Source organism: Chenopodium album, chromosome 20 (assembly GCF_948465745.1).
Source record: "Chenopodium album chromosome 20, dcCheAlbu1.1, whole genome shotgun sequence".
NCBI classification, from domain to species: domain Eukaryota; kingdom Viridiplantae; phylum Streptophyta; class Magnoliopsida; order Caryophyllales; family Amaranthaceae; genus Chenopodium; species Chenopodium album.
In genome coordinates, this window is record NC_137853.1 from 8,628,567 (window position 1) to 8,640,059 (window position 11,493).

Here is an 11,493-nt window from a genome sequence, read left to right on the forward strand (position 1 = left end):
AACTATAACTAATATCATTTTGATTTTCTATTATATTTCTTTTTACTAATGTTTACTCGATTGAAATTATTTTACTCAATTGAACTTATTTTTACAAAAAAAAAAAAAAAATTTAAGGTGAAAAGAACATGATCTTACAAAAAAACTAGTTAGAGCAAATTGTCTCTTAAATTAATGGGTAAAGATCAAACGGTTGATCTTTATGAATTGTTCAAATATCAAACCGTTCCGATTACTTTGGAATAGAGGGAGTAATTCATAATTGATATGGTATAAGGGTGTGTTTGGCTAAATATAGCTGTGTAGGCAGCTTATTGAAGGTAGTTGTTAGTTGTGTAGGTAGCTGTTAGCTGCCAACAACCTGTTAGCTGTGAAGATAGATAATGTAGTGATTTGACTTGTTCAAACCATTAAAAGCTACCTAAAATCTACTCAAAAGCTAGCGCCGAACACGCCCTACAATATTAGTACTCCTTGAGATAGTTAATGGTTACTTACATTGATATCTTAACCAAACTTTACAGTTTTTGGTTCAACAAAGAAAGTTAAAGGAGAGTTGCGCAGACAGAAAACCTAAAACAATGAGTAGAGATGAAAAGATCACTGCTGAACAAGTCATTTCCAAGCTCAAAGATGATGGCGATTTCGACCGTCTTCGCTTCAAAATTGTCCGTCAACTCAAACAAAACGTACTCTTTCTCTCTCTTTTCGTATTGCACTTCTAACAAAATCAATTTATTGTTATTATTATTGTTATTGTTGTTTGTCTTTAGGATTTAATGTAATAACAAATTAAAATTTCGTTATCTTATCATATGCACATTGATTAGTTTCTTGGAATTTGTGGCAATGAAATTGTGGGTGTCAATGCTGAAATTTTTTAGTGTGAAAATTATCTATATTTACTCCCATTTTCTATTATTGGTTGAATTTGGAGGAAAAAAGAGTAGCAACAATTAGTTTTGGTGGAATAAATATTCACTAATAATGTTGGGTTTTATCACCAAAAAAAAAAAAATGTTGGGTTTTATTTATTTATAATGAAATTGTTTATAGTTGGACTTTAATTGTATTCTAGTAATTTTATATTGATGAAATTTAGTGAACTAAATTTAATGTATTGGTGGCGTTTGACACGGTGAACCAATGGGGTACTCTTAACAAGAGGGAAGTTGTTAAGGTACGTGGAAAGTGGGCTGTTGCTTTGGATGTTGCCGGGCAATGAGGCATTTGTTTCCAAGTCTATAGGAAAATCTAGTCTGATAGGTTATTTCCAAAATAGTATCTATCCCGGGTCGAATCGATTTCTTGAGAGGTTTAATTGACTTGGTAATTGTTGTTCATCTTTAGTAGTAATGTGATTGTTGTAACATTGACAGACAAATGAGGAATTACTCTTTCCTTAAGCTTTATTGTTGGTTGGATTTCTCCAGAGAAAACACTTTATGGCCATTTAATGCCAAGAATATTATGTTAGATTTGTTTGCAAATTGGGAAATATTACCTAGGGAATTTTATCAACTTAACTGGCTCTAGATAATGGATCCTAGCTAAGAATATTTTGCATGTCAATTGATAAATTTGGGATTTAGCTAGAAAATCAGTGCTCAAGCAGAAAGACATACCCCCCACCCTCCTTCCTTCTCTGTTCCCTAATATTGCCACAAGGAGAGAAGACACGAAATTAGAGATAGAGAGAAATAAAGATAGGAACCCATCAGAGAAGAGAGATAGAGGGAAAGCATGTGCAAATCTGGTAATGTTGCAATATTTGTGAAACTTTTCAAGATGGTAGTTTGTTACAACATTCGGGGAATAGAGGAAATATAAAAGAACAAAAAAAAATAAAAATAAAGCTGCAGTTTTGCATAACCTACTGTTACAGACAACAAGGTTGCATAAGCGGCTTTCTCTTGGGAAAAAGCATAGTTTGACTAGTGTTCTAATGACTTCTCATCATCAGAAATATATACGTCTGAATGTCTTATTCACCAATACTTGGAGGACCCTGGACATTCTGGTAGAAAGAATAAGCTAATGGGTTCAGTTATCTGCCTGAAGTATGAGACAGGAGTACAGGACACTAGGTTTTGTGATTAATACCCTGCTTGTGTTAAAGAATACATTTACCCTGCCACCCTGGTATCTTTCATCTGATTAACCTATTTGGGTAGAAGAGTTAATTGAGTTGTCTGTAATCACGTTTGATTTATTGACCTTTCACTTGTTAACCTAGCAGTAGCTTATGTGTTTCTTATGTGTTTCTCAAGTACAACATTTCTTAATGGTGGGTGGATATTTGAGTTTTCAAGTATGAATTTGGCTGATTCTTTCTTTCCTAACCTGTTTGTAGTGACCTGCAAGTTGAATCAATGCATTTATTATTTTGAATTCAATATATGTCGAGAGTGAGTTCATTAGATATAGTCATAATAACCTTAATTCCGTTGCAGTAATACTACTAAAGATGTGCTCTATCCAACAGATTTTCAAACTTGGGCAACCTTATCAACCCTTATTAGAACTGTTTTTTCATGAACTTATCTTATTTGAACTTATGACATGAAATAAGTGAAATTAAGGTGAACATAATAGGGCCTAATACTGAAATATATTATGTTCTGTCCAAGAAAGATGATAATTGAAAGTAGGAAATTTATTACTGATTAATGAAAAAGGAGATGAATATGGCTTAAATATGATGTTTATCTCCTAATTTGCATTGATTTTGTCATTTTAGGAATATTACACTTATTATTTAAATCCATGTTAGTCTGTATTCAAAGCACATGTTAGTCCATCTTAGGGCCTGTTCTCTTACGTTGAAATTCAATTCAGCTCAGCTTAGTTCAGTTCAGCTCCTAATTTTCTTCTCTTATAAAATATTCATTTCAGTTCAGTTCAGCTGAGTTCAGTCAATGAGAACAAGCCCTTAGTTTTAAATCTCTGAGGCCTTGATGATTTGTTGGATGTCAAATAATTCTTATGCCATCCATGCCTTTTTGTCTTATGAAGATAGTTTACTTTGGAAATATGAACAAAATTATGCTTTTGAAGACAAGTCCTCTCACTTTATAGTAAATCGTGAAGTATGGTGTTTCTTCCATCTGGAATAACTTTATGTGAAGAGAAGAGTCTAATATGGCCCACACCCCACTGTGAGCACATCCCTGTTTCAGAAGTATATTGTATATCTCCAAAGCTTGCATTATATTGTAGAATGTCATTATCTTTTACAGTATACCTTATACCCCATTCTTGTAATTGCAATAGTTTGTTTTACATGCTTGCCAACTCACGACTTTGGCCATTGATATATTTATATTCTTTAAGCAATGTTATTAAAAGCTATGTATAAAAAGGTGGCCTAGGCGCTATGCGATTAGGGTAGAACGTCTATTTTTTGCTCTAGGTGAGGTGCAAATAAAGAGGCGCACCTAAGGCGCGCAAGTTATTGTGCCTCACTTCAAAGAGGTGCTCTAGTGTTTTATTGCCTCAATGCGCCTTGAGCTTTATTGTACATTAGTTAAAAGTCGATTTTTGAAAATATGTATTGAGATGAATGTGGTTAGATCCCACATGATTTTTCTTGCATATAAATATCCAAAGATGGTTAAAGTGGAGATTATATATGTTAAAGTCAAACTGTTGTTATCAAAAAAACATGAAGTATGCTTATAATTTGAATGTTTGTATTTAAAAGGTCATCACATCTACCACAATGTCTTATGTCATTCCCTATATTTATAATGTTGTCAACTTCATGCAGGATTCTACGTTTCTTGTGATATTAGTAGATTTGCTTACAAACTCATTTTTATATCTAAGAAATCTATCTTTGCTATGTGTTCTTATTCTGAGCTTTGCTGGTTGCTGTAGGAGGACTTGCGTAACAACATTATTTCAGTGGTTAAGCAGTCCACTGCACTTAATCGTCCTGGTGCAGAAAATATGCAAACCAGGAAACTTTGTGATGCAATTTATGAAGAAATTCGGTGAGTTTTAACATCCTATGTGCTATATGTGAATTGTGATGTAAGCACGATATTAGTTGAATCTACTTATTCATCTTGATGACGAAAAATCTTGCTCTCTAGACATTTGCAAGAGGAATACCTTTGCCTTTGGGAAATATGTAGAGCATTTAATTGTACATGCCTAGATTGCCTACAAGCTCCAATATAGTTATTGGAATAACATGTCACCCTGATTATATGGTAGGCATAACTTAGTCTTCAGGTTCATGGGATGTGACTATGTGAGTAGGTGATTTCATGATAGAGTATATAAAAGCAGTAGATCATGTATGTAAGAAATTGGACTTAGATTGAGGGCGGCTGATGGACATGGTTCTGTACACTCACTTTGTTGATGTCTGAATGGCTTCAATATAGTCAACTAATGGTGTGCTAAAAATTCTATAATGGAAGGCTTTTAATGTCTCCAGATAATTCAGCTTAGTCCTGCACTTGTGAAGTAGAGTGGTTGGTTTTGTGCATCACAGACATGTTGTAGCTACTTTTATAATAAAATGTACTCTCACATCTGTGGACAGGACTATGGTCTTTTCAACTTGGAAACAAGAAACAGAGTAACAAAATTATTATATTTAGTCAAATGAATGTAAGCTTAGCAAAAATAAGTTGAGTTCAACATAACTAAGTTCAAACAAGCTCTGCTGAAAATAAATTCGGTTTAACAAAGAAAAGTTCAGTTCTGCAAATTTAAGTCTGATTGGGCAAAGATTAACAGGTTCAGATCTACAAAATATAGTTAATTCAGCATAAATAAGTTGAAAGTAACCTAGTGTATAGACACTGTGCTCTGCCATTCTTGTTTTGACTGTATGTTTATGAAAAATCCTACAGCACGAAGCAAATTCTTCAATAGGTTGTTTTTACTAACCTTGATAATGTAAGGCTTGCAGATTTGATTAATCTCTTGTGATGAGTGTTAAGCTTTGTATTGCCAGAGTTTACATTTGTCGCAGTTCATTGACTTCTTTACTTAGAGATTAGGTGCTGCAGTTTGTTAAGACTTTGGTTGCTTGTCACAATTGGCTCATTTCTATGTTTCTATCACAGCTTTTTACTGCCCTAAAAAAATTCATATTTCATGTCTTCTTAGCTGTAGAACTCTGACATTCCATTTTATGTAGGCAGAGGTGATGGTTAATTGGTTGTTGCATCTTTGATACAGTGAAAAGGCGATGAATCAAATTTCAGATGGCTTATGGGAGATTATTCGATCGGGTGATGACATGAAAACTGAAATAAAAGAAACAGTTCACTCAGTCTATGATAAACTACTGAATCCTGAGCAGAAAGCGATTGATTCAACGTCTTCCTCAGGTCAAGTGCCAGTTGAGTTTAATGGTCATGTCATTGTTTCTGGGGAAAGCAATGGTATAATGTCTAATGGAGAGCATAAAGAAGCCTCAGGTTTCTCTTTGCATAATAATACTGCCACGGACAATCATGATTTAAAACCCGAGACACAGCAGCCTCATCCTGGTAATAATAGTTTCGCTGAACAGGGTATAGAACCTCATTGGCACAATGGTCCATTGCAGTCCAAAAAAGGTGATTCCAGTTCACCTCCCGGCTATTCCTCATCAGGAAAGCGCAAGCGAGCTTCCGATGCCCATGCCGATGCAGATGAAGACCCTGATATTCCACCAGGTTTTGGTTAACCAGCCTCACTAATTATAGTTATGAAGCATGATTAGCCTTTTAACCACGAATAATTTTGTAGTTTATTTTTTAATTTTTAGGGTAAGGAGGACTCTGACTAGATTTCTATTCTCAATTTTTTTTTTGCGGGACAGACACTTATAAATGAAGGGGAAGGTTAAGGGATTCTTTCCTTCAACTACCTAAAGTCAAGATAATTTAACCTTGTAATCTTATTTACAGGTGAATTTCTAACTAACTACACTGAGCCTTCTTGGTACAAATACTTTTGTAGTCACTAATCTTTTTAGAGTATTGTTAACTTGCTTAGTGCTATCGGTAGAACTATGTAAGTATATAAATTGTAATTGGTTTAGTCACACGTTTTATAACAATTTATTTGTTAATGTTGATGAAAAGTTTGCTTATGTACCAGGATAAGTTCTGTATATTTTGAAATTTGAAACATATAATATTTCTTTATTATATATGTTTTCTTTATTAGTTGTTCAATTTGCACTATTCTGAACCCATTTATCTTATTGTTAATACTTTTCTAGTTAATTTTCCTTACCAAAAAATCTGTTTTTTTTTTTTTTTTTTTTTTTTTTTGAAGAATTGCAAAAACTATTACTGTATATTACCTCTAAGTAGAGGATTATAGCAAACAATTGATTTTCAACAAATGAATCTTACTATCTTAGGCAAGCTGTATACATCAAAAGTTTTTCTTAATGTCAAGTTGATTAAATCATGATTAGATAGATTTAAACTAGCTTAGTAAAGTTTTAAAAGTTCTAATATTCTTACTATCTTCCTTTGAGATCAAACCTGACTATGAAGGAATGATGCAATACAAGTAGCTTTTTTAACATCAAGATTAAGCAAATTTGGCACAAAAGCAATATCCATAAAACACACTTCAAGAGTTCAAGATACTATCCCAAGGAAGAGGTGCCCATTCGGGTTTCTGAGTCGAGTCGAATCGAGTCGAGTCAAGTCAAGTCGGGTTTATCTTAAAGGTGACTCATGCTATATTTTTGTTGATACAAGTTGAAATATGAATCGGAATTCTTTTGGGTTTGGATCACGTTAGTCGAGGGACATCTCTACTCTCTAGTACACTGGTACCTTAACCTGATAGACCCTTTTAATACAGTGAGTGCCTTAAAAAGACAGAAAAAAGACCAAAAAAAAATGACGATTCTGAGGTCAATAGTCACAACAACAACCGCCATAGCAGCCACAGCTCTGCCTGCTGCTTACGTCACATCTTCTCTCTCCTCTTCATCTTCTTCACCATCTTCTTCTTCCTTCTCGAAGTTTCTGGACCTTCGCTTTCTCTCTCCTCAATCACCTTCAACTTCGGGGGTTGCTGCTAGATTCGGGCTTATCAAGAGTTTCAGCTCTCCGCCTTCTGCTGTTCTAATGGAGAATCCTAAGTCTTCTTCTCATGTTCGTCTCTTTCTCTCTATTTCTCTTTCTATCTCTAAGTCGAAGATGTTATGCTGATTGATTGTCGTTGATTTTGCAGGAAGATTTGAAGTTGCCGGACTTAATGGTGAGTTTTTGTTTTAAATTGATTGTGGAATTGAGTGATTTATTACTGATTGAATTGAGGAATGATGTAATTGATTAAGATGATATGATAATTTGAATTGGAGATTGATGAATTGTGTTTGATTGATTGAAGTGGAGAATTAGAATGATGTATAATTCATATGAAGTATAATGATTGATTATTGAATTTGGGAATCGTTTATGCAAACTAAGGTGAAATTTTCTGCTCTAAGACCTGAGAGAATGTTTGAGGTTGAATTTCTATGCTTAAATGCTAATTCTTTATATTGAGGATTGGAGAAATATGATTACATGTGTTATTGAATCAAAAGAAAGATTGAATGATAGTGAATGCCAAAAAAGTTATCTGAAACGGTTTACTATTCAGAAGACTAGAATTCCTAGGGTTAATTTGTGCGTCAAGCTTATACTCGTATTATTATGTATATGCCTCCTATTCTTGTCCATGTCGCAAATATGATAACAATGGAAGGCATAGCACAGGATCACTGCAGTTCAGGAGTGTATCTGTGTACTGAGTTCTTTTCATACCAGTATTTGTTTATCATTCAGGTGGTGGCGGTGGTATCTATGATTTATACTATAGGTTTACCTTCTGGATTGTTTATCTTTTAGCAATAATTTCCCTTTGCTATCCAAGTTAATGATTTTAGTTAATGGAGGAGGAAGATTTTTGTGGATGACTATATGGAATAATCATTTTTGGTTCATGTAGCCGACCCCACTTATGGGATTAAGGCTTTGATTGATTTCTATGTTCTATGATTTTGGGTATTGTAGTTCTAGTTGCAGAAACAGCAACAATCCCCTTTTGGCCGATGGGAAGAAGATATATTTGTTCATTTCATTTGCAGGAAACCCCTCCACCTATACCATTTTGTCAGTTGCCTGATGCAATTTGTTGCTTTTACTACCATAATGTTGCTTCAGCTTGAACTACAACTACTATTTTTTTTCCTTTTTTATTATTTGAGAAGATGATAGTTTCTTTGCTTTGGAACAGACAGAGTTCATGGTGGATATGAAGTGTGAAGGTTGTGTTTGTGCTGTGAAGAGTAAACTAGAGACTCTAGAAGGTATTTGCTAATGACTTGAATCACTATCACATCTATAACGTGTTGAATTCTTGTTTTCATTTATTTATTTTATGTATGTTTTTGTTTTCTTTACTTCACTAGGAGTTAAGAGTGTTGAAGTGGACTTGAGCAATCAAGTTGTTAGGATTCTTGGTTCTTCACCTGTGGTAGCCATGGAAAATGCTTTGGAGCAAACTGGCCGTAAAGCACGATTAATTGGTCAAGGAGTACCCGAAGGTTGGTTACTTGAGATTCTTTGGTTCATTAATTACATTTTTATTTTCCTAAATTTGTTATTGGGTGATTTCTCGTCCGATAAAGTCCCGTACCATTTGAATAATGTTTGAAGGGAAGTGACATTATTTTGTGTCAATTGATTAATTCTTTACTATAATACTATTACTGGCTTTTCATGGTTTATATGTTTTCCTGTCATGGTTTCCTTACTTTTATACTATATTGTTTTTCATGTCTTCAATGTGCTAGACTCAATTGTGGTACAGGGCACCATGTATTATATAAAGCTTGTTAGGGTGATTGTTTTCTCTCAAGGTCACATGGTTGAATTTGTTTTTGTGCCAACTGAACTTAGTAAGTGTGAAGTAATGGGTCAAAGTTCATGAATTCTCTGCAAACTCAGTGACTGGTCACTGTGGCTGCAATCTTTATTGTTTTTTTTAGAGGGTGAGTTATTGGTGGTTGTGATTTCTTGAAGCACGCAGATGAGACTATGAGAGTAGCTTGAACCAAACACACTTGAGTGAAACTCCTTCAATTTTGAATCATTTGTAATATATTTGAACACCTGCCATCATCATCTTCCTGCTTGTGTCTCAGCCAGTTTAGATTGTAACCTAAAGCTTTTGGGAAACAGCTAGATTTTAATTTGTTTTTATAGCTTTTTTGTAAATTTACTGGAGGTTGCCTACATTCATTAGGGGAGCTATGCTGTTCCATCAGTTACAATTATTCATTACTTCATTAGGGAAGCTAATTTGGGGTATGTTTTGTGAAATTTAATCACAACTCCTCACTTCGATGTAGGTTTAACTAATGGGGATAGCCCTTGAGCTATAGGCTTTGATCATTATGTTTCTAATATCCTGCAACTATGCTGGTGCCATGAGCTATAGTTAGTCATGTTTATGGCTGCCCTTGGTTATAATTTCTTAGTTAGTGGTGAGGAAGATAAAATTTGGGTGGAGTGCAATGTATTTGCTAGCTGGAAGATTTTAAGGCTCTCCAATTTTTTCAGATGTCAATGAAGATGATAGGGATTGAGGATGTTTTTAGAACATGGAACATCCCAAGGGAGGTTTCAAATATCAATATCTTATGAAGGTTGTAATTCTTTAGACTTATTTTTATTGGATTTGTTTGAATGTTTGGCGCTGGCACATGAATGGCCATGAGATTCCCTCTAAATTGATTGGAAAAGGTCATTTAGTCTGTAGCAAGGCATACTATCTATTTTTTTCTTTTTACCAAGAATCAGTGATTAGATTATCCCATGGCATTGTGTGTGTGTGTGTGTGTGTGGGTTGGGGGGGGGGGGGGGGGGTATGGGAATTTACATGTAATACGCTAGATGTTTATAGCCTGCAAGTTGCAACTACATGAGTGTCACTGTATGTAATTTTGTACTGTTGCATTATTTATAGGGATGCTGACCTTGCGTCATTGAAAGCAGATTTCCTAGTGTCTGCGGCAGTTGCCGAGTTTAAAGGTCCAGATATTTTCGGTGTTGTTCGTTTTGCCCAGACACACATGGAGTTGGCCAGAATCGAGGCCAATATCAGTGGGTTGCCACCTGGGAAACATGGCTGGTCTATAAATGAGTTTGGTGATCTGACTAAAGGACCAGTCAGCACAGGGAAAGTGTACAATCCACCAATCCAAGGAAGTGAAAGTGAGGTATTGTGGTCAATTCATTTTCTTGCATGTACACAAGTTATTGATGTGCATATTCTCGCATGCATACAATCCACCAATACAAGGGAGGACAATTATGTCGGTTTTTTAGGGGAGGTACCTTCTTTAAAGCTGGGTTCAAAACTTCAAATGCAACATAACGAACCGTAGTACCTTACATGTTCTAATATTAGCGAGGTTTGCTGAGTGTCAGGTGTAGGCGGTCTTTCTAAATGATAGTTAGATTATTATGGAAGGAAAAAATAGTAAAAACTGTGGTCCATGGAAACATAATATATAAAAATTACTTGTACGTTGAGTTTGTAACTGATCTTTTATTTGTATTGTGAAATGACGGGTGTGCTATTTTCTCCAGCCACTGGGTGACCTGGGAACATTAGAAGTCGATGAGAAAGGTGAAGCTTATTATTCAGGAATCAAGAAGATGCTGAGGGTTGTTGATTTAATTGGACGGTCCATTGTCTTGTATGCATCCGAGGATAAGTCTGATCCTGGCCTTGCAGCTGCAGTGATTGCTAGGAGTGCGGGAGTAGGTGAGAACTATAAGAAGCTTTGTACATGCGATGGAACCACAATCTGGGAAGCAAAGCCTGATATTGTCACTAGCAAAGTCTGATTGTATCATTAAACCATACAACTTGTACAGATGTATGGGCCTTTTTAACTTTTAAGCTACTTACCAATTACAGGTCCTCACATATGGATTGTTGTACTACTACCTCCATCTTGATGTAGTTGTTACACTTTTGGTTAAAATTATATCGACAACTATTTCTATGAGGGAGTTGTACCTAAGAACATCAGATGTATTGAGGATATACCGAAATAATACAATCATTGTATACTATGGGTCAATTCCAAATATTTTGGATGTCTATGAAAGAGATTTGATTGTGGCTATTTGTGTTTGTACTATCTCGTCATCTCGTGTTTATTAGGAAATTCATTTGTGTGTGAACTCCCTGCTCAAAAAGCTGCACATTTACTGTGACACCTGACATTTGAATAGAATCATAAGACATCCAAGTATCCAACATGAAACATTTAAACCTATACTGTTGAATTTAAATGACATTAGCATCACTGAGCACGTATAACACAACCATTGACAAACGTTTGAACTTGCAATATCTTCACCAATATACAGATTCATACTGTAAATTTGAATACAACATTACAATAGGTTGTTTGATACATAATACTTTGAACACATTTTCCTTTTAAAATAATGT

The 11,493-nt window shown here is 34.9% G+C and overlaps 2 protein-coding genes across 2 annotated transcripts; both read left to right on the forward strand.

Moving 5' to 3' along the window:
• Positions 1-529: 529 nt before the first annotated feature.
• Positions 530-6,226, forward strand: LOC145599054 (uncharacterized). Its single transcript, XM_081655467.1, has 3 exons — positions 530-689; positions 3,880-3,995; positions 5,200-6,226. The coding sequence occupies exons 1-3, from the start codon at positions 582-584 to the stop codon at positions 5,690-5,692; spliced, it is 717 nt and encodes a 238-aa protein (XP_081511593.1). The 5' UTR covers positions 530-581; the 3' UTR covers positions 5,693-6,226.
• Positions 6,227-6,794: 568 nt separating this feature from the next.
• On the forward strand, positions 6,795-11,125 carry LOC145598034 (copper chaperone for superoxide dismutase, chloroplastic/cytosolic-like). Its single transcript, XM_081654323.1, has 6 exons — positions 6,795-7,127; positions 7,207-7,233; positions 8,257-8,329; positions 8,432-8,566; positions 10,020-10,243; positions 10,617-11,125. The coding sequence occupies exons 1-6, from the start codon at positions 6,870-6,872 to the stop codon at positions 10,875-10,877; spliced, it is 978 nt and encodes a 325-aa protein (XP_081510449.1). The 5' UTR covers positions 6,795-6,869; the 3' UTR covers positions 10,878-11,125.
• Positions 11,126-11,493: the final 368 nt, after the last annotated feature.

Bases quoted from the DNA above. Each gene is read 5' to 3' on its own strand.
- LOC145599054 (XM_081655467.1), top strand. From the start codon at position 582: ATGAGTAGAGATGAAAAGATCACTGCTGAACAAGTCATTTCCAAGCTC. The intron at 690-3,879 runs GTACTCTTTCTC...TGGTTGCTGTAG, and splicing joins TCCGTCAACTCAAACAAAAC to GAGGACTTGCGTAACAACAT. The intron at 3,996-5,199 runs GTGAGTTTTAAC...TCTTTGATACAG, and splicing joins GCAATTTATGAAGAAATTCG to TGAAAAGGCGATGAATCAAA.
- LOC145598034 (XM_081654323.1), top strand. From the start codon at position 6,870: ATGACGATTCTGAGGTCAATAGTCACAACAACAACCGCCATAGCAGCC. The intron at 7,128-7,206 runs GTTCGTCTCTTT...TTGATTTTGCAG, and splicing joins ATCCTAAGTCTTCTTCTCAT to GAAGATTTGAAGTTGCCGGA. The intron at 8,567-10,019 runs GTTGGTTACTTG...CATTGAAAGCAG, and splicing joins TGGTCAAGGAGTACCCGAAG to ATTTCCTAGTGTCTGCGGCA.